At 43.5% G+C, this 21,548-nt stretch overlaps 2 protein-coding genes across 8 annotated transcripts in view; both read left to right on the top strand.

The window, feature by feature from the left end:
* The window catches only part of LOC118384049 (cohesin subunit SA-2), a 46,145-nt gene extending 41,764 nt beyond the window's left edge, over nt 1-4,381 (top strand). For 3 of the 7 annotated variants that reach the window (XM_052512976.1, XM_052513006.1, XM_052512965.1), the window contains 5 exons: nt 335-539; nt 1,210-1,371; nt 3,217-3,315; nt 3,772-3,877; nt 3,986-4,381. In XM_052512976.1, the coding sequence (XP_052368936.1) occupies nt 335-539; nt 1,210-1,371; nt 3,217-3,315; nt 3,772-3,877; nt 3,986-4,033 (620 nt within the window). In that variant the 3' untranslated portion in view covers nt 4,034-4,381. Of the gene's footprint in view, nt 1-334; nt 540-1,209; nt 1,372-3,216; nt 3,320-3,771; nt 3,878-3,985 lie in introns of all 7 variants that reach the window. The other 4 variants (XR_008126366.1, XR_008126371.1, XM_052512999.1 and 1 more) reach the window with 4 other exon arrangements.
* A 1,634-nt stretch (nt 4,382-6,015) lies between these two features.
* mcm7 (minichromosome maintenance complex component 7) lies at nt 6,016-21,204 on the top strand. Its single transcript, XM_035767937.2, has 15 exons — nt 6,016-6,202; nt 8,169-8,248; nt 8,665-8,829; nt 9,001-9,125; nt 10,806-10,986; nt 11,163-11,300; nt 11,454-11,603; nt 12,096-12,210; nt 12,459-12,590; nt 12,719-12,802; nt 13,057-13,268; nt 17,946-18,211; nt 18,337-18,505; nt 19,904-20,013; nt 20,575-21,204. The coding sequence occupies exons 1-15, from the start codon at nt 6,172-6,174 to the stop codon at nt 20,798-20,800; spliced, it is 2,184 nt and encodes a 727-aa protein (XP_035623830.1). The 5' UTR covers nt 6,016-6,171; the 3' UTR covers nt 20,801-21,204.
* Nucleotides 21,205-21,548: the final 344 nt, after the last annotated feature.

Below are 21,548 nucleotides of genomic sequence, written 5' to 3'. Positions count from 1 at the left end.
TCACAACACACTGTGCCCTCCGGGCCTTACTCCACCACTACCACATATCTACAGTACAGTATTGCGCTGGTGAACCATAATTCCTGATTTTTGTGACCCATCTTTCTACAACCCATGGCCCAATGTAATCGATCAAATGTGTTAAGAGGGGAGTAATGGCTTGGAACATTTGAGAAGGTGAATGGTTTTCTTTAAAAAGAGATGGGTTGTTGGATAGGTGGAGTTTTGCGAGCTGAACAGAGACCTTTGAGTTTTGACCCACAAAAATCCTATAAAACTCATGAGTTGTATTGTATATGTAATTCTATGGTTTGACCCCTGACCTCTCCTCCAGGGTCAGTGTCCAGCGCTAGCAGAGGGCCATGGCTGGACAGCAGCAGTATCCATAGCAACGTGGCCACCCCAGGTCTCACCTCCACCGTGCAGAGACAGCCGTCCAAGCACCTGCCCGTCACACATAATACACAGGCCTCCACCACAGGCTCCGACAAGGGTAGCATCATCTCCGAACCCGAGTCTGTTGACGACTTTTCAGAGGGGTAACTTTCTCACCTTTTAACCTAATAGAGAGAACTAAATGTTTTACTTAGCTACACTCACCTACTTATTTATTTGCTTAGTAGAGCTAAAACATTTAATTTGGCTCTCTACTCCAGCATTTTGGATTTAAGATCAAATGTTTTATATGAGGGTATTTTCAGATATATATTTTTTACTGTTTAGAAATGAATGCTCTATGTATCTAGTCCCCCCATTTGAAGGTGTCATAAGTATTTGGAAAAATTAATGTATAGTTTATTAAATTTAGTCAAACGTTTAGTATTTGGTCCCATGTTCATAACATGCAATGATTAAATCAAGCTTGTGACTCCAACTTTGTTGGCAGGATTTGCTGTTTTGGTTGTGTTTCAGATTATTTTGTGCCCAATAGAAATTAATGGTAAATAACCTATTGTGTCATATTGGAGTCACTTTTATTGTAAATAAGAATATAATATGTTTCTGAACACTTCTACATTAATGTGGATGCTACCATGATTACGGATAATCCTGAATGAATTGTGATTCATGATGAGTGACAAATTTACAGATGTACAAATATCATAACCCCAAGACATGCTAACCTCTCACCATTACAATAACGGGAGGTTAGCATTTTGGGGGGCGTATGATATATATGCCTCTAACTTTCTCACTCAACATCCACAGCGGCATCCACAACAACCTGGCCACCCCAGGCCTCACCTCCACCGTGCAGAGACAGCCGTCCAAGCACCTGCCCGTCACACATAATACACAGGCCTCCACCACAGGCTCCGACAAGGGTAGCATCATCTCCGAACCCGAGTCTGATGACGACTTTTCAGAGGGGTAACTTTCCCACCTTTTAACCTAAAAGAGAAAACAAAATGTTTTACTTAGCTATATATGCATCTACATACACTACCGTTCAAAAGTTTGGGGTCACTTAGAAATGTCCTTGTTTTTTTAAAGAAAAGCTCATTTTTTTGTCCATTAAAATAACATCAAATTGATCCGATATACAGTGTAGACATTGTTAATGTTGTAAATGACTATTGTACCTGGAAATGGCAGATTTGTTATGGAATATCTACATAGGTCTACAGAGGCCCATTATCAGCAACCATCACTCCTGTGTTCCAATGGCACATTGTGTTAGCTAATCCAAGTCAATTAAAAAAATTAAAAAATTAAAGGCTAATTGATCATTGGAAAACCATTTTGCAATTATGTTAGGACAGCTGAAAACTGTTGTTCTTATTAAAGAAACATTGAGTATCTGGAGCATCAGCATTTGTGGGTTTGATTACAGGCTCAAAATGGCAAGAAACAAAGACCTTTCTTCTGAAACTTGTTAGTCTATTCTTGTTCTGAGAAATTAAGGCTATTCCATGCGAGAAATAGCCAAGAAATGGAAGATCTCGTACAATGCTGTGCACTACTCCCTTCACAGAACAGCGCAAACTGTCTCTAACCAGAATAGAAAGGAGTGGGAGGCCCCGGTGCAAGTACATTAGTGTCTAGTTTGAGAAAAAGACTCCTCACAAGTCCTCAACTGGCAGCTTCATTAAATAGTACCCGCAAAACACCAGTCTCAACGTCAACAGTGAAGATGTGTCTCTGGGATGCTGGCCTTCTAGGCAGAGTTGCAAAGAAAACCCATATCTCAGACTGGCCAATAAAGAAAATATTAAGAAAAGAACACAGACACTGGACAGAGGCACTCTGTTACAATGTATTTCTGATCAATTTTATGTTATTTTAATGGACAAAAAATGTGATTTTCTTTAAAAAACAAGGACATTTCTACGTGACCCCAAACATTTGAACGGTAGTTTATATTCATTTACCTACTTTGTCCATTTCTCTCTCTCTTCTGGCAATTCCTGTCCCCTTTCTCTGTCTGAAAACAGTTACATTTGAGTCATTTAGAAAGACGCTCTTATCCAGAGTGACTTACAATAAGTGCATTCAACTAAAGTAGCTAAACAATCACATATCACAATCACTGTGAGTAAAACCTTCTCCAAAAATAGCAGCAATCTGCTAAATTAGTGCTAGTAACAGAAGACAATTTTAAATGCAGGAAAACTCCACAAACCTTACCTTAGTTCCTACTGGTGTTTGCAGATGGGAAGAGACTGGATAGGCAATATGAAGGAAGCTCCCCATAAACCACTGGAAGGAAAGGTGGAGCCATCATATGCCTTACACCTATCCCATATCTTCCTATTTGCAAACACCAGTAGGATGTACCAGTATGTAAAATCACTTTTTAAATTACTAGTTAATTATTTGCAGGGGGGGGGCAGATTTGTCCTGTTATACACAAATATGTAATGGAAATGTGTTGCATACCCCAACTCTCCCTGAAACACCCGTAGGGAGTGGGGTCACACCTGTTCAGTGCCCCTGGAGCAATTAGGCTTAAGTGCCTTACTCAAGGCCACAGAGACAGATTTTTCACCTTGTAAGCTCCCGTATTTGAAAAAGCGACCTCTCTGTTACTGGCCTAACGCTATAATCTCGAGGCCACCTGTCTCCCCTTTGAGTTAATAGGTGTAATGAAAAGTGCATTAAAAATGTAATGTATTATTAAACCTGTCTAGTTTGTTCAGATCTACAATCACTGAAGAGGGAAGGGGCTAGGGGTTGTTCCTTTTTGAATATGTTTTGACTTTGTATCTTGTCCAGTTCACTGCAGCGCAAGGTGGAACCCAGGCGAAGGAGCAAGCTGCCTATTGCACAAGCCAGCCCCTCTGGGCACTGTGACCTCGAATCACATCTCACCATGTGTGTATGTCTGTGTGTTTTTGCATGAGTGTGTGTTTGCGTGTGTGTGGGTTTAGGGAGAAAGAAAACATTATTTTATCTGATCATGTAATGTTCATACGATCTTGTTTCCAATTTCACATGACAAAGTTATACTAAAATAAAAAGAGAATTGATGTGGCTGCATTTTTTTTATTTAAAAAAAATGTTACCTTTATTTAACTAGGCAAGTCAGTTAAGAACAAATTATTATTTTCAATGACAGCCTAGGAACAGTGGGTTAACTGCCTGTTCAGGGGCAGAACGACAGATTTGTACCTTGTCAGCTCGGGGGTTTGAACTTGCAACCTTCCGGTTACTAGTCCAACGCTCGAACCATTAGGCTACCCTGCCGCCCCATGGGTAGCATGGGGGGTTTTCTGTTACATTTGAAAGAGTTTGTGGTTTGAAATACTCATGTACAATATGTGTTATTAGGCTGAGTCTGATAGAGGAAGATGAGGATGATGAAGGGGAGGAAGAAGAGCCTGAGATTGAGGACTTCGAGAGTGACGATTCTGACCACCACACCGACTTTACACTGGTAAAACACAAACCCACTCAGATCTGCCTTGTTGGTGCACTGGCCCTATAATGTCTACCATGGTTGCTATTCCTTTGTTCCCTCACCTCTTTCTCCTTTTCTCTCCAGCCGTCCACCCGTCGCTCCACCAGTTACTTAGAGGAGTTGTTTCAGTGAGGGAAAGGACCCCAACACAGTAACAAGAAGAACAGCACTTCTAGGAGAAGATAGTCTTACGTTGGTATCCCTCAGACAGGCATTTCAGGGTTAAGCAGTACAGTACATAAAGTTGTTACACTTGTTGTAAGCTCTTATTAGAATTGTTTTGTTGAATGAATAAAATACAAGTGCCTTACATTATGAATGTTTCAAAGATGCAATGTGAAAAATATCTTCATGGCTCATATAGGAATTGTTAGACACATGGTGTTTTTTTGTTTTTCTTGTTTATGACTTTGTGGTTGTGTTTCCAACTGTTAAATGAGCACCGATTTAATATGTATCAATAAAGAACCAATTTCTGAGGATATTGTTCCGTGGTTTATTTAAACAGATGAAAGGTGAGCTTTTAAGGCAAGATGGGGATATTGTATGTTAGTACATGTTTGTATACTTCAGTTCCATCATACCCATCGCAAGACCCACTGATTGATGCTTATTTATAAAACCCTCGTATCTCTCACTCCACCCTATCCCAAAGCACGACTGGAACAAACTGCAAAAAAACACTCTAACTGGACCGTTTTATCTACATCTCTTCATTCAAACTCAGTCATGGACACTCTTACTGACAGGTGTGGCTGCTTCATGTCATGTTTTGTTGTCTCTATCTTCTTGCCCTTTGGGCTATTGTCTGTGCCCAATAATGTTTGTACCATGTTGTGCTGCTGTCATGTTGGGTTGCTACCATGTCGTCATGTTGTGCTGCTGTCATGTTGGGTTGCTACCATGTCGTCATGTTGTGCTGCTGTCATGTTGGGTTGCTACCATGTCATCATGTTGTGTTGCTGCATTGATATGTTGTTGTCTTAGGTCTCTTTAGTGTTGGTGTCTCTTGTCATGTGTGTTTTGTCCTATATTTTTATTTTATTTTTAATCCCAGCCCAGCCCCCATCCCCGCAGGAGGCATTTTGCCTTCTGGTAGGCTGTCATAGTAAATAAGAATTTGTTCTTAACCTACTTGCAAAGTTAAATAAAAAATACAAAAAATCTCAAATGATCCAGTTATTGATTAACTGTATATGGCTAGTTAGAATTATTGAAGAACTGCAATAATGCATTTTTCCTTCCTTTTAACTTTCACTGATCTGAGTTTCCAAGACTTCTTCAAAGATGCTTATTGACTTCAGCTATTTACTTTCCTGTCATTAAATGTTCAAATGTGTCATGAAATGAAGGACAATATGTTGGTGGTGTCATTGACATTTTTTATTAAATTAATTTATACTGAATAAAAATGTAAATGCAACATGCAAAGTGTTGGTCCCATGTTTCTTGAGCCCAAATTTGATTTATACATCCCTTTATACATCTCTGTTAGTGAGCATTTCAAGTTTTTGCAGAAATGTCCAACAGAGCTTCGGACAGAGAATTTAATGTTAATTTCTCTACCATAAGCCACCTCCAACTTCGTTTGAATGAATTTGGCAGTGCATCCAACATGCCTCACAACCGCAGACCACTGTAACAAAGCCACCCCTGGACCTTCACATCCGCTTCTTCATCTGTTGGGTTGTCAGAGGGGGGATGTACTGAGGAGTATTTCTGGTAATAAAGCCCTTTTGTGGGGAAAAGTAATTCTGATTGGCTGGCCTGGCTCCCTAGTGGGGAGGCCCAGCAAGAGCTGCACAGTCATGTGAAATCCATTGATTAGGGCCATTTAATTTATTTTTAATTGACTGATTTCCTTCTGTGAACTGTAACTCAGTAAAATATTTGAAATTGTTGCACGTTGCGTTTATATTTTTGTTCAGTATACCTTTTTATGCACAGAATTTTCGAGGTCATTGCTTGAAAGCATGAAACGCAATCTCAATTTTTCGCGCCACCGATGACGTGGTATGCTAGTTTGTTGAATCATGTGACCACCGCATCGCCGCAATTTTCGCGCCACAGTGAAGCCACGCCTTTGGTAATAGAAATACGCGTTTTGATTGGAGCACGCAGACGACAGACTCGCGCCAGTTTTTGCAGTTGGACCTCCAATTTGTTGTCTCCCAGTGCAGAAAGAAAATACATTGTTAAAAAAATATATATAATAACTGATAAGTTACTTAACACAGTGGGTTTAAGTAAAACCACATTACTCAACAATCATGGCTCCTAAGGATTACTTGGCTGAGAAAGGTATGTTTTTTTTTTAAACAAGCTTGCTGAAGTTAGTCATTTTGATAATGGAGGCTAGTAGCATGCTCACTCATCATAACTACGTCTGAGTAAAAATGTATGTCAGAAACCATGCAATTGGACTTTATAATTACTTAATAAATAGCTTGCTTTCTTTTGGGGGTAAGTTGGTTGACTAGTTAACGTTAATCAGTTAACGTTACTTTGTGGTATTTGTCTGCTCAGCCAAGAAGCCAACAATGAGTTAATATCTAGCAATTTACTAACATGTAAACTGTTCAGGCTTGGTCGCCCCTACCCCAATAAAGGAGTTTTAACGTTACGTCTAAGGACCATCGCTACATGTTCTGTTTAGACTGGCTCTTGAAGCCAAAATAGACACGTACTCATTCTAAACGGGAATCGATTCTCAAGTGCGGTAATATTGCTGTTATAGAAACAAATCCACCTACGTTGATATCACAGTTTCACAAATGCAGCATATAAGCGTAATGTACAATGTTGACAGTATTTGTGACAACACGTTTGTGACGTCCGTCTTGCGTTTAAACTCAGGTGATCGGAGACGCAGATAGCAAACGTTTGCTAATTCGTACAGGTAGTCGACGTTTATATGCTTCCAAAACCGTACTGCAAAAGATGGGTGATAACTTTAAAGTCGAGCGTCGGGGCTCTAGCCCAAAACCCCCCGTACAGAACTAGTCGTGGCCTGTCTCCTCGTGCACAACACTATCTGGCTCCTTGTGAAGTTGTTTTGGTAGTTAACATTTTGGGCAATGATACCGGTTAGGGATTTCTACGGGGTGGCTTGCATGTTACCAATCTAAACATATATATTTTTTAACTAGCTTCAATTCTCAGTAACCCGGATGGAACTCGAGAGGACAAAGAATTACGCGCGAGGAGCACATGGTCTATGGGCGGAGAAAGCTAATGCTAGGGGTTGCACTGATAGTGAACGATAACTCCCCAATACTACAAAAGTGACTCAAAGAAAGAAGTGTTAACATTTTTTGTGTATTTCGTTTTCATAATTTGACAGTGAAGTGGAATAATTGGCTTGCTAATTAGCAATCCACAAGCATTTTCGCGAACGATACCCTTCTCATCCGCCGGAGTAGGCTGTTCTTTGTTACAGGCAGCGGCAAGTATGGGCGTTATGTTTTGTCGTTTGCTAGCTTCTGCTGGTCTAAAGTCCAGGCTAACGTACTGGTGAATTCGACCATGGCACGTCAATACACTGGTATTGAAACTTCGTTATGTTTTGAATCAATAACCAACTCAATCCATCAGTTACATTGGGACTGTTTTGTGGGCAATGGTATAGCGGATGATTCCCCTGAGTGACCAGGCTCAAAGCCATGTGCTGCTTTGTTTACAAAAAAAACCATTCCAAATGCAGAATGTTTAATTTTGGGCTCTACTAAGACAGTAAGTGGAATATGCATATTGTGTAGCTAGAGATTGGTTTCGTTTTGAGGTGTCTAAAATACAGAATGTTTCACATTTTGAGGTGGGAGTTATTTTCCCCAAAACGGACACAACGTTTTTGTTGTTGAAGTGCACAGCTAACCAAACCTTTAACGTTAAATAATTGGTTACATTGTTGTGAAGGTTTGAACTCATCCACTAATTTGGAAAACATTTGAAGTCCGAGTTAAAGGGACAGTACTTAAATGATTCTTCGAGATTCTGTGGGATGCGATGTTAGAGGTCAACACAGCTTGCGGTATATAAGGCCCTGGACTCCAATGATGGCAATTTTCAAACGTTAAACCCCACACAAATGTATAAATCTCATTACCTGAATTGTATTGACACTGAACAATTGTGGATGGGGAGCTAAATTAGATTGTTCACTCAGTTTGACACAAGTTCCCCAGTTCAGACCCAGGCTATACTCTGCCTGTAATATTCATAGCATTCAATGTACACTGTTAAGTAGACTGTTCTCTCTTTCCTGCAGAGAAGTGCAAGAAGTTCCTTCAAGAGTTTTACAGTGAGGATGACAATGGAAAGAAGGTCTTCAAATATGGAGCTCAACTTGTGAGTATGGCACTGACTTTCATGATCCTGTTCTTTCTGTAATGCGTCTTGCCAGTCCTTTGTCATTTAACTTAAAGTCCATGATCTAATATGATAAATGGTTTTAAACCATGAAAAACAAATTGTCAAAGTATCTGTCGGGGTGAGCCTGAAAGCCAACATCTTTCTCCCCTGTCAACTCACTGAATGGTTGAGTCACAGTAATACATGGCATTATTTTGAAGAAGAGAACCTGAAAGCTGAAACTTGTTGGTTCTACTCTGCAATAAATAAGTGAGGTGGTGGCAGTGACCCTTTAACCAATGACTGATGGGCTGGAACGGTTGTCGTTGTTTGCAGAAAAGGGCTGTGCAACATCTGTGCTCGGCCACAAATCAAAATATTCTACTCTCTGATAGCAGTCCTGTTTTCTGTAGGTTTCCCTGTCCCACAGGGAGCAGGTGGCTTTGCAAGTGGACCTGGACGATGTGGCCGAGGAGGACCCAGAGTTGGTGGAGAGCATCTGTGAAAACGCCAAACGCTATATGGGACTGTTCGCTGATGCCGTCCACGAGCTGCTGCCAGAGTACCGTGAGAGAGAGGTATTTTTTTTAGCTGCATTAATACAAACGTGCTCATTTAAGACCTGTCCTGCTTGACTTGGATATTGATTCTGATCAGGCAGTTGCTAATTGTTAGTTTTAAGGATGAAATAACCTGTAAAACACTGAGTCTGAGACTTAACTGCCCCGATACCCATCTCTTTCACCCAGGTGGTGGCCAAGGATTCCCTGGATGTGTACATTGAGCATAGGCTGATGATGGAGCAGAGAGGTCACGACACCGCAGACACCAGGGATCCTCGCAACCAGTACCCAGCAGAGCTCATGAGGAGATTGTGAGTTCACTTAGCTAGCATGTTTGCCATTGTCTCTTGAGTTGGAACTGGACATGAACCTGGATGAATTACTTAGGAAAGTGAGAACTGGTATATATATATAGTACCAGTCAAGTTTGGACACACCTACTCATTCAGGGTTTTTTCTTTATTTGTGCCATTTTTATGCGTTTTAGAATAATAGTGATGACATCAGCGTGAAATAACACGTGGAATCATGTATTATCCAAAAGTGTTACACAAATAAAAAATATTTGTATTTCTTCAAAGTAGCCACCCTTTGCTTTGCACATGCTTGGCATTCTCTCAACCAGCTTCATGAGGTAGTCACCTGGAATGCATTTCAATTAACAGGTGTGCCTTGTTAAAAGTTCATTTGTGGAATTTCCTTCCAATCAGTTGTGCTGTGACAAGGTAGGGGTGGTATACAGAAGATGTTCCTTTACCAAATAGGATAAAGTCCATATTATGTAAGAGAAACAACAGTCCATTACTCTAAGACATGATGGTCAGTCAATCTGGAAAATGTCAAGAACTTTGAAAGTTTCTTAAATTGCTGTCGCAAAATCCATCAAGCGCTATAATGAAATTTGTTCTCGTGGGGACCGCCACAGGAAAGGAAGACCCACTGTTACCTCTGCTGCAGAGGATACGTCCATTGGCGTTACCTGCCTCAGAAATAGCAGCCCAAATAAATGCTTCACAGAGTTCAAGTAACAGCTAAATCTCAACATCAACTTTTCAGAGGAGACTGCATGAATCAGGTCTTCATGGTCGAATTGCTGCAATGAAACCATTACTAAAGGACACCAATAAGAAGACTTGCTTGGGCCAAGAAACACAAGCAATGGACATTAGACCTGTGGAAATTTGTCCATGTGAGATTTTTTTGTGAGACTCTTGAGTAGGTGAACAGATGATCTCTGCATGTGTGGTTCCTGGAGTTAAGTGTGGAGGTGCATTGCTGGTGACACTGTCTGTAACTTAATTAGAATTCAAGGCACTCTTAACCAGCATGGCTACCACAGCACTCTGCAGCGACATACCATCCCATCTGGTTTGCACTTAGTGGGACAGTCATTTTGTTTTTCAACAGGACAAAGACCCAATACACCTCCAGGCTGTGTAAGGACTATTTGACCCTTGAAGGAGAGCGATGGAGTGCTGTATCAGATGACCTGGCCTCCACAGTCATTTGACCTCAACCCAATTGAGACGGTTTGGCATGAGTTGGACTGCAAAATGAAGGAAAAGCAGCCAACAAGTGCTCAGCATATTTGGGAACTCCTTCAAGACTGTTGGAAAAGCATTCCAAGTGAAGCTGGTTGTGTGAATGCTAAGTGTGCAAAGCTGTCATCAAGGCAAAGGGTGGCTACTTTGAAGAATCTCAACTATTAAATCTATACTTTTTTTGGTTACTACGTGATTCCATATGTGTTGTTTCATTGTTTTGATGTCTTCTATTCTACAACATAGAAAATAGTAAAAATAAAGAAGCCCTTGCATGAGTAGGTATCAACTTTTGACTGGTTGTGTATATCAAAAAGTATCCTTATTTTGACTGGGTGCATGTTCTACTAGACACATGCCATGCCCATTCATGTCATGGTGGCTGATTTGTGTATTTGGGCAACACGGAATAACAATTATTGCATCCCCTCTGATCTCTCTCTCTCTCAGTGAGCTCTACTTCAAACCGCCCAGCACTGCCAAACCCAAAGTGGTCCGTGATGTCCGTGCAGACAGCATTGGCCAGTTGGTGACCGTTAGGGGCATCGTGACCCGTGCCACTGAGGTCAAGCCCATGATGGCAGTAGCCACCTACACCTGTGACCAGTGTGGGGCAGAGACATACCAGCCGGTAAGCGATTGGCGTCTTACTGCACCAACTTGTCAAGGAAAGTTGATCAATTATATAATTAATTGACTTGCTCTCATGGTTGGGTAAATGCATTAAACACTGTCTGGTACAGAAACATTTCAGTTCTCTCGGGTTCCTTTCCTTGTGCTAACCCAGACACCCCCCTATCTTATCAGATTCAATCCCCCACATTCATGCCCCTCATCATGTGTCCCAGTCAAGAGTGTGTCACCAACAAGTCAGGTGGCCGCCTCTACCTGCAGACCCGAGGCTCAAAGTTTGTCAAGTTCCAGGAACTGCGCATACAGGAACACGTAAGGACCTTTGACAAAGGAATCTGAAATGCAGCAACACATTCAAATCATGTAGCTGTCTGGCGTGAGAAGTTGAAGGCAAATAAACAAGCACAAGTCTGACTTTGTGCTGATTTGAATCCCTAACTAACCTGTGCCTCCATCCATCTCCAGAGTGACCAGGTTCCTGTGGGAAACATCCCCAGGAGCATGTCCATCTACACGCGCGGGGAGAACACACGCGTGGCCCAGCCCGGAGACCATGTGGCTATCTCCGGCGTCTTCCTCCCCCTGCTGCGTAATGGCTTCAGGCAGGCTGTCCAAGTGAGTGCACTCAAACGCGTTACAAAGTTTCCTTAAACCTTTTTTGAGAATTATCCTCAAGTTTAACAACGTTACATACTGTCATTTGGAGGAAAACTGGAATTTTACTCTACCTGTGACTTGGCTGAGATGTAAAGTAAGGCGTGTTGAAGTTAGAATGGCCCCTAGGGCAGGAGGTTGTTTCTGTAACCTGAGGCTACAGATGTACAACTACATCCCCTGGACAGCAGGCTACTTGGCTGGCTTAGAGGTGCTGCTGCAGTTTCTATTTCTTTTTATTTAACTAGGTAAGTCAGTGAAGAAGAAATTCTCATTTACAATGCTGGGCCAATTCTGCGCCGCCCTATGAGTCTCCCAACCATGGATGGATGTGATACAGCCTGGATTCGAACCAGGGACTGTAGTGACGCCTCTTGCACTGAGTTGCAGTGCCTTAGACTGCTGCGCCAGTCTGGAGTTGTAATGTGTCTTGACTGTTTCTCTCCCTCTCAGGGTCTGCTTTCAGAGACGTACCTGGAGTCCCACAGCATCACTCTAATGAACAAGACCGAGGATGATGAGCTGGGCACAGCAGAGCTGAGTGAGGAAGAGCTGCGCCAGATCACAGGTATGTGCGCGTGTGTCCCCGCCCCCCCCAGGTTCTTAATCCTTTCAGTGAAAACAGATCAATGTTGGCAGTATTATGAAGCTTCTCGTTGCTTAAATGTTTCCTGCCTTTTTGGATCTACCAACAGTGTTTTGGGACTGGGTTGTTTTCAGACCTTTCACATGCTGTTTGTCCAAGAGGATGTTCTGATGGGAATGGACTGAGTGTAACTGAATAGTTTGGTTCATGTGCTCCGTTCTTACTTACAGAGGAAGATTTCTATGAGAAGCTTGCTGGCTCCATTGCTCCTGAGATTTTTGGCCATGAAGATGTGAAAAAGGCTCTGCTGCTGCTGCTGGTTGGAGGAGTGCAGCAGGCCCCCAAGGGTATGAAGATCAGAGGTGAGTGCAATAAAACCCTTCCACTGCCCTGTAACATTGTCCATTTTTAAAATGGCTGCTTTGGCTTTCATTTGAGTTAACTGGAGTTTTGGGATGTTTTACTAATGCCCCGGTTTGGCTCCTTCCAGGCAACATAAACATCTGTCTGATGGGAGACCCAGGAGTAGCTAAGTCCCAACTGCTGTCTTACATTGACCGCCTGGCTCCTCGCAGTAAGTACTATCTGAAATATTTCCTCTCCCTTTTTCACTGGTCCCAGGTCACACAACTGGTGAAGGCAACATCCTAAATGGCCTACTGGATATTGACTAAAAGGTTTATACCCTTTTGCACAGTTGTTGGATTAATATGTAAGGAAAGTGAGGTCCTCAATCGTATTCAAGTAAATAAAGGATTTAAAGATAATTGTATTTGTGCTCCTGACATCATGGGCCTAGCCATGACCGTTCTCCCTGACCCCCTCCAGGCCAGTATACAACGGGCCGAGGTTCTTCTGGCGTGGGCCTGACTGCAGCGGTGATGCGTGACCCCCTCACCGGGGAGATGACCCTGGAGGGCGGCGCGCTGGTGCTGGCCGACCAGGGTGTCTGCTGCATCGACGAATTTGACAAGATGGCAGATGCCGATCGCACAGCCATCCACGAGGTGATGGAGCAGCAGACCATCTCCATTGCCAAGGTGAGCTTTCTCCTTACCAAAGCCATATCTGCTTGGCAACTAACACTAGTTGTGTAAGGCTGTTCATGGGTGGTTTTAACAAAGGAGAACTGCCAAGATTTTCTACCTGTACCCCTACAGCAGGTTGGTGTTTGTCTTCCATCTTGTCCTCGAGACAGTGCTGAGTGATATATTTATTTTTTCCCCTTAATGTGCCAGCCGTGAAGTTGAATTTGGCTATATTGTACAATTTCATGAAAACCAAAATTCTAATTGAAGGTTACGCGTTAGGGTTAGGTTTAACTTTGACTTTGTGGCATTACCAGCTAGTGAACACTGCAAAGTTGCCTCCGGAACCAGATTCATGACAAATAACACTGACCTGCCCCGAGAAGACAACAGAGAAAACGTCTGTCTCAACGCTGAGCTTTTCCCCTACTCAAAGAGATTTGGGATTGACTATTATCCTGGTATTTAACAAATGTTCCATCTCGGGTATGCCGGTCTTTACCTCTAAAACCGGAAGTGTCATTCAAAAGCATATAAATGTCTGGATTTGATTAGAACTTAGATCAGCATGAACATTCTAACCTGATGCTACCGAGCCTGGTGAGTCATATATTTTATGAGCCCTTCATTAAAAGATATTTTGAGCCTAAGCAAGCCCAAATGATTATGCAATTATCCAATACATACAGTTGAAGTCAACATTTACATACACCTTAGCCAAATGCATTTAAACTCAGTTCTTCACAATGCCTAACATTTAATTCTAGTAAAAATTCACTGTATTAGGTCAGTTAGGATCACCACTTTATTGTAAGAATGTGAAATGTCAGAATAGTAGAGAGAATGATTTATTTCAGTTTATTTCTTTCATCACATTCCCAGTGGGTCAGAAGTTTACATACACTCAATTAGAATTGGGTAGCATTGTCTTAAAATTGTTTAACTTTGGTCAAATGTTTCAGGTAGCATTCCACAATAAGTTGGGTGAATTTTGGCCCATTCCTCCTGACAGAGCTGGTGTAATGGAGTCAGGTTTGTAGGCCTCCTTGCTCGCACACGCCTTTTCAGTTCTGCCCACAAATTTTCTATAGGATTTGGGTCCGGGCTTTGTGATGGCCACTCCAATACCTTGACTTTGTTGTCCTTAAGCCATTTTGCCACAACTTTGGAAGTATGCTTGGGGTCATTGTCCAGTTGGAAGACCCATTTGCTACCAAGCTTTGCTACCAAGCTTTAACTTCCTGACTGGTGTCTTGAATTTATCCACATAATTATCCTTATGATTCCATCTATTTTGTGAATTGCACCAGATCCTCCTGCAGCAAAGCACCCTCACAACATGATGCTGCCACCCTGAATTTTCCAAGCTGTTTAAAGGTACAGTCAACTTGGTGTATGTAAACTTCTGACCCACTGGAATTGTGATGCAGTGAAATAATCTGTAAACAATTGCTGGAGAAATTACTTGTCATGCAAAAAGTAGATGTCCTAACCGACTTTCCAAAACTATAGTTTGTTAACAAGAAATTTGTATGTAAACTTGCGACTTCAACTGTACTCTATATGATATAGGCTACTGCACGTTACGCACAACAAACATAAAAGCTCATAGCTGTAACTAGCTACAGTACGTTCTGAAAGTATTCAGACCCCTTTACGTTACAGCATTCTAAAATGTATTAAATGTGATTTCCCAACCCCCCTCGTCTACACATAATACCCCATAATGACAAAGTAAAAACGGGTTTCTAGAAATGTCCGATTTTTTTACAATAAAATTTGGAAACATCACATTTACAGAAGTATTCAAATCCTTTACTCTGTGCTTTGTTGAAGCACCTTTTTGTCTTCTTGGGTATGACGCTACACTCTTTGCACACCTGTATTTGTGGAGTTTTCACTTTATCATGAGATAGCTGAGGCTTATTTTTAGATGGGAAGAAAGGCTCCAACAAAGCTCTCGTTGTAGTGAATTCACCATTTGCTGTCCACCTGTGATTATGCAGCAACCGCTCCAGAGCTGTCGTCTACCTGCTTGCCTTTCTAGGAGACTTTCTCCCCCACTCTCACCTTATTAATACGTTAATGGTTGAAAAAGTGTCATGACATTGTAATTAATACATTTGGTCACCGGTCTGCAGGCTACATCATTTATGTTAAATTATTTTGATGGAGCGCCACGTCTCCAACAGCACCCTGGAGAGGCGCGCTGGGCATGGACAAGCTAAATATTTTGCGCCCCTACCTGGGGCAGCCTCAGCACGCACCTAAATAGCCCCCATGCCACTGGGCGAGTGAAGTAATTCTTTTAGCCAGAATAATGTTTGTGTGGAGGTGCATCTTGGTGGGCTGTATGCCTTCCACCCATTTAAGTCCATTCGCTCATTTTTCATGCCTCTGACATAGTAAAGGTGTAGCCTAAAGTTATTTTTACATTTACATTTAAGTCATTTAGCAGACGCTCTTATCCAGAGCGACTTACAAATTGGTGCATTCACCTTATGACATCCAGTGGAACAGCCACTTTACAATAGTGCATCTAAATCTTTTAAGGGGGGTGAGAAGGATTACTTTATCCTATCCTAGGTATTCCTTAAAGAGGTGGGGTTTCAGGTGTCTCCGGAAGGTGGTGATTGACTCCGCTGTCGTGATTGACTCCGCTGTCGTGAGGGAGTTTGTTCCACCATTGGGGGGCCAGAGCAGCGAACAGTTTTGACTGGGCTGAGCGGGAACTGTACTTCCTCAGTGGTAGGGAGGCGAGCAGGCCAGAGGTGGATGAACGCAGTGCCCTTGTTTGGGTGTAGGGCCTGATCAGAGCCTGGAGGTACTGAGGTGCCGTTCCCCTCACAGCTCCGTAGGCAAGCACCATGGTCTTGTAGCGGATGCGAGCTTCAACTGGAAGCCAGTGGAGAGAGCGGAGGAGCGGGGTGACGTGAGAGAACTTGGGAAGGTTGAACACCAGACGGGCTGCGGCGTTCTGGATGAGTTGTAGGGGTTTAATGGCACAGGCAGGGAGCCCAGCCAACAGCGAGTTGCAGTAATCCAGACGGGAGATGACAAGTGCCTGGATTAGGACCTGCGCCGCTTCCTGTGTGAGGCAGGGTCGTACTCTGCGGATGTTGTAGAGCATGAACCTACAGGAACGGGCCACCGCCTTGATGTTAGTTGAGAACGACAGGGTGTTGTCCAGGATCACGCCAAGGTTCTTAGCACTCTGGGAGGAGGACACAATGCAGTTGTCAACCGTGATGGCGAGATCATGGAACGGGCAGTCCTTCCCCGGGAGGAAGAGCAGCTCCGTCTTGCCGAGGTTCAGCTTGAGGTGGTGATCCGTCATCCACACTGATATGTCTGCCAGACATGCAGAGATGCGATTCACCACCTGGTCATCAGAAGGAGGAAAGGAGAAGATTAATTGTGTGTCGTCTGCATAGCAATGATAGGAGAGACCATGTGAGGTTATGACAGAGCCAAGTGACTTGGTGTATAGCGAGAATAGGAGAGGGCCTAGAACAGAGCCCTGGGGGACACCAGTGGTGAGAGCGCGTGGTGAGGAGACAGATTCTCGCCACGCCACCTGGTAGGAGCGACCTGTCAGGTAGGACGCAATCCAATCGTGGGCCGCGCCGGAGATGCCCAACTCGGAGAGGGTGGAGAGGAGGATCTGATGGTTCACAGTTTTCCCATTTTGTTTTCATGATTGTGACAGGCTCATGTTTGCAACAAATGCACTTTCGCCCGTGTTGAGATAGTGGTCGCTGTCCGCAGTCCTGAAATGCATCAGTGCACTGTTGAATTGGTGCCTTTTCCTAGACCATGTTGTTGTTATAAGCATAATAGCAAAGTTAATCAGCATATTGGTGTTGAGAACAATAGAGGCAGCAGGAGACAAGAACACAGTCCTTACCTTAATTGTTAAAGAAAAGTAAGGAGAGGAAACATCTTAATTCGGTCTATAATAAATAGACCGGCTTCAATGTGCCTGGCTTTAAAAGTCATCCATATACAGTGCCTTAAGTATTCAGACCCCTTGATTTACCATTGTTACAGCCCTTTTCTAAAACAGGTTGGCTTACCTGTTTGACAGATGCAATTATCCATAGATTAGGGCGTAATGAATATATTTCAATTAACAGGTTTCCTTATGTAACTCAGTAAAATCGGACATTTTCATGTTTTATTTTTCTCTGTGCCATCTAGAATAAGATTATCTATTTTGGATGCAATTTGAAGTGTTTGAGAGATTGCGAGTGCTTACGTGTGTACTTAAGAAAGAAAAAATGATATTTGAGTGATGGGTTGTTTTAAACTTTTGCAGCTGCAATTAAAATATATAGTCTTTAGAAAGCCAGGTGGAGGTGGTTAATGAAACGTTAATTCTGTCTTTATATTACTGTAGCATGGGCTATGCTGCAGCAAATGTTGGCCTACCTGTTTACTATGGTGAGATGCGCTCCATACTGAGCATTGATTTATCATGCAGAGGCTGTAGAAGCCAGATTTAGACATTTCATATAATTTAACAGCCATGCTGTTCAAATAAATAATTTTATAATTGACCGGTTTCTCTTTATTTATCCTGGTAAAAGGGATTCGTTTTGTGCTGTAAATCTCTGTAACCGGGTTCCCGCCATTCAACCCTAAAGAGAATATGGGTGACTGACTCACTCTGTTCCCTTCCCTGATCAGGCGGGCATCATGACCTCCCTCAACGCCCGCTGCTCCATCCTGGCAGCCGCCAACCCTGCCTATGGCCGCTACAACCCGCGAAAGACCATAGAGCAGAACATCCAGCTGCCAGCCGCCCTGCTCTCCCGTTTCGACCTGCTGTGGCTCATCCAGGACAAGCCTGACGCTGAGGCCGATCTCCGCCTGGCCCAGCACATCACCTATGTTCACCAGCACTGCCGCCAGCCACCCACTCACTTCACCCCCATCGATATGAAGCTCATGAGGTCAGTTGACTTATTGCTCTTTGTGGGGCTGGTGGTACAATAACCAACTATTTAGAAATCTTTGACTAGAAATTCCTCTCGCGTGCATGTTTTAGCTTATGTGACTAATTGTATGCTCCCTCCAGACGTTACATCTCCCTGTGTAAGAGGCGACAGCCCGTCATACCTGAGTCGCTGGCTGATTACATCACGGCAGCCTACGTGGAGATGAGGAAGGAGGCGCGTGTCAGCAAGGACTGCACCTTCACCTCTGCCCGTACACTCCTGTCCATCCTCCGCCTCTCCACTGCCCTGGTGAGACTCTCACCCCATACAGGCTCCTTCTACCCTGACTGGGAGCATATTTAGGATGTGGAGCGGAGTCAGACTGGGTGGTTGGACCGTCTACTACAGCCCAGTTTGTGCTAAAGTGCTTACAGTGCAGGTAGTGGTGATGCCCAGCCTACCCGCAGTATGAGCACTTCTTTCACACGCTGGGCACTAGGCCTCGTGTGTACGCTCATGCCTGCACTGACTGCTCTTTTGAATGACTGTTTCCTGTCCACTAAGACTGGAGGAATGTGATGCTTCTCACTCTGTGGTCTCGTAGCTCCTGGGTGTCAAAAGTGCTGTTTGTGCAGGTAGCTGACTCACCCGCCCTACTGCAAAACCAGCACTTCCCGACACCCTGACTGCACTGTGCTACATCATCTGAGTGGCTACGAGGGTAAGCCTGCCACTCCACTGGGTGACCCTGTACTTATTGAAAAGGTGCAACCCTTGGTCACCATTAGAAATGCATTGTTTTATTTAAGCATGGTTAAAATATTCAGTTTCGGCCTTCATCTGAGTAATCGCACAAAAAGGATGGACAAGTTCATATAGAGCATGGGGAAGACTTATGGCGAACTCTCTCCAACTGGTGGTGCTAATGAGAGGTGTGGTAGACTATAGGTTGGTCTTCAGGGGTACGGTGGTCTGTCTCCACCTAGTGATAAAATTCAGAAACTGGTAAAACGATTGGGAAGACTGGGCAAGCATTGTTCCACTGAAGTCGGTATTGATGTAAAACCATTACTGTAAAATACATCAACGGCATAGGCAAAAAGGACTAACACAACTGATTTAAAGTTAGTGAGCTCCAATAGCCAATTGGGGGGAGGGGTTGACCCTCAACCTAATTTTGTCAAATACTACTTCCATGCCCTTTATGGAGTTTGTGCTGAATTAATATTGTACTCAAGCCTGGGTATAGTTAATGTGTTTTTAATTTGTCTGTTTTCCTGTCTGGTCCCGGTCAGCTTTGCAGGGTGGGCAGTCAGCCTTTTTGTAGGAGTAGCTGTGCAAACCCAAGCAAAACTGACTTTGACCGGAACCAGTCGTCGCTTGTTAGAGCCTTCTACAATACAACCATGGCCTGTACATCCACCATCACTGTTTTAATTAATCATATTGTGTTGATTGACTTTCAAGCCTCATCCATCGGGAGAGACTAGCTGGTGTTGAGAGGCGGAGACTTGGGCAATTGCCAGCCATTCCAGAGGGCATTGCACTTGTCTCGGTCTGACAGTGCCGGCACAGCGCGACCTACGATGGGAATGTCTGAAAGACACGAACAGTTGACTATTGCATTTATTGTTGGTGTGTTCTGTGCTGTAGCCTATATAGCTAGCTTGCCTGACCTGTGGTCTCACGTCCCACCCCCCCTCACAGGCCCGTTTGCGGCTGGTGGATGTGGTGGAGAAAGAGGATGTGAACGAGGCGATGAGGCTCATGGAAATGTCCAAGGACTCCCTGCAGGCCGACAAGTCCAGCACCACCAGGTCAGCTCCTCTCCTCCTGCTCTGTGTGAAACTGCCAACAAGACAGTTCCTGGTGACACGCTGTTATGCATTAATAAGATCTCTTGAGTGGATGCCTTTTGGGTGAAGATTGGGTTATAGCAGAGTAGGGGATGACTTCAAATTGTAATGAGTATTCAGGAGCTATACCAAGTGGTTAAATTCCAGGGTTTTTACTGCCTTTGGTTCACATGACCGTGTGTATACTGGAGAAGACCTTAAACCCTATAGAAATAAGCACTTCACCACACGTTCCTGTTGACTTCAAATGTTTTGTCACATACTACTGTGCTAGTCTACCTCGAGGGATTCAAAGGAGCTGATGGAAGAATGTTGCGCTGTATGTTTCAGAAGCAGCAGCGCTATATGGCCAATTTGAAGCACAGGTTGGGTCAATGCAATTTTCTGTCTGTTTATTTGGACATTGATTTGTTCCTGTCAAATAGGCATTCCGTTTCTGAACAGACGACCCCAACCCTGATGAAGTTCCACAACTTTGGACCCTCAACCTTTTTTAAAAATGTTTATCCCGTTGTTTTCCAGAGCCCATCGGCCAGCGGACGTGATCTTCTCCCTGCTGCGTGAGCTGGCCACGGAGGGTGTGAAGGGCCGGGGTGGGTCTGGGGGCCTGGTTCGCATGGCAGAGGCCGAACAGCGGTGCGTTTCCCGTGGCTTCACCCCTGCCCAGTTCCAGGAGGCCCTGGAGGAGTATGAGGAGCTCAACGTGTGGCAAGTCAACCAGGCCCGTACCCGCATCACCTTCGTCTAAAGCAGGGCTGTTTGATTCCAGTCCTAGAGGGCCTGAATACTTTCTGGTATTTAATTGTACTCAACTGGTGTCCCTGGTCTGAATTAGTCCCTGATTAGGAGGAGAGGATGAAAACCAGAAGTGTTTCGGCACTCCAGGACTTCACTCGCCACAGGCCTTTTTCGCCCAAACCCGGTCAAGGGCTCTGCCTGTGACGAGATGCTTAATGGGCTGCTGACTGCGATGGGACAACTTAGTGTGTCCCCATCTATGCCGTTGCAACAAATAATTAAATGTAAACATGCATGGTGGTTCTTGGCTTTGTTTTGGAATGGTTAAATGTTGCTAACTTTTCTTCCTTAGCTATTAAATGCTTTTTTTAAATGTTTAGATGGCTGCTCTCAAATAAAACTCTGTAAATACAATTATTTGTTATGCAATCTTTTTGACTCAACCTCTTTTGTATTACATATACAATGGTCATTGGAGTAGGCCTTTAGCTCTAGTTAAATCAATGCCTGGAGCTGACATTTTGAGCTTCTGTGTTACAACTTTAATATACTTTGGCTATAGTGGAATTAATGGACAATACTTTCAATGTGCTCTTAAATACTTGTACATTATGAATGTCAGTGTTCATAAATTCATGGCTTAACTTGATTTTGTGGCTTGTTACTCAATTTCTTAACTATTCCTATAGTTTTGAAAATCTATTGAAAGCTTCATTTCCTAATACATCATGACTTGTGCCACTGGGTTATTTGATACA

The sequence above is a fragment of the Oncorhynchus keta genome, chromosome 4 (genome assembly GCF_023373465.1).
Source record: "Oncorhynchus keta strain PuntledgeMale-10-30-2019 chromosome 4, Oket_V2, whole genome shotgun sequence".
NCBI classification, from domain to species: Eukaryota; Metazoa; Chordata; class Actinopteri; order Salmoniformes; family Salmonidae; genus Oncorhynchus; species Oncorhynchus keta.
This window is presented reverse-complemented; position numbering and strand designations above follow the sequence as displayed.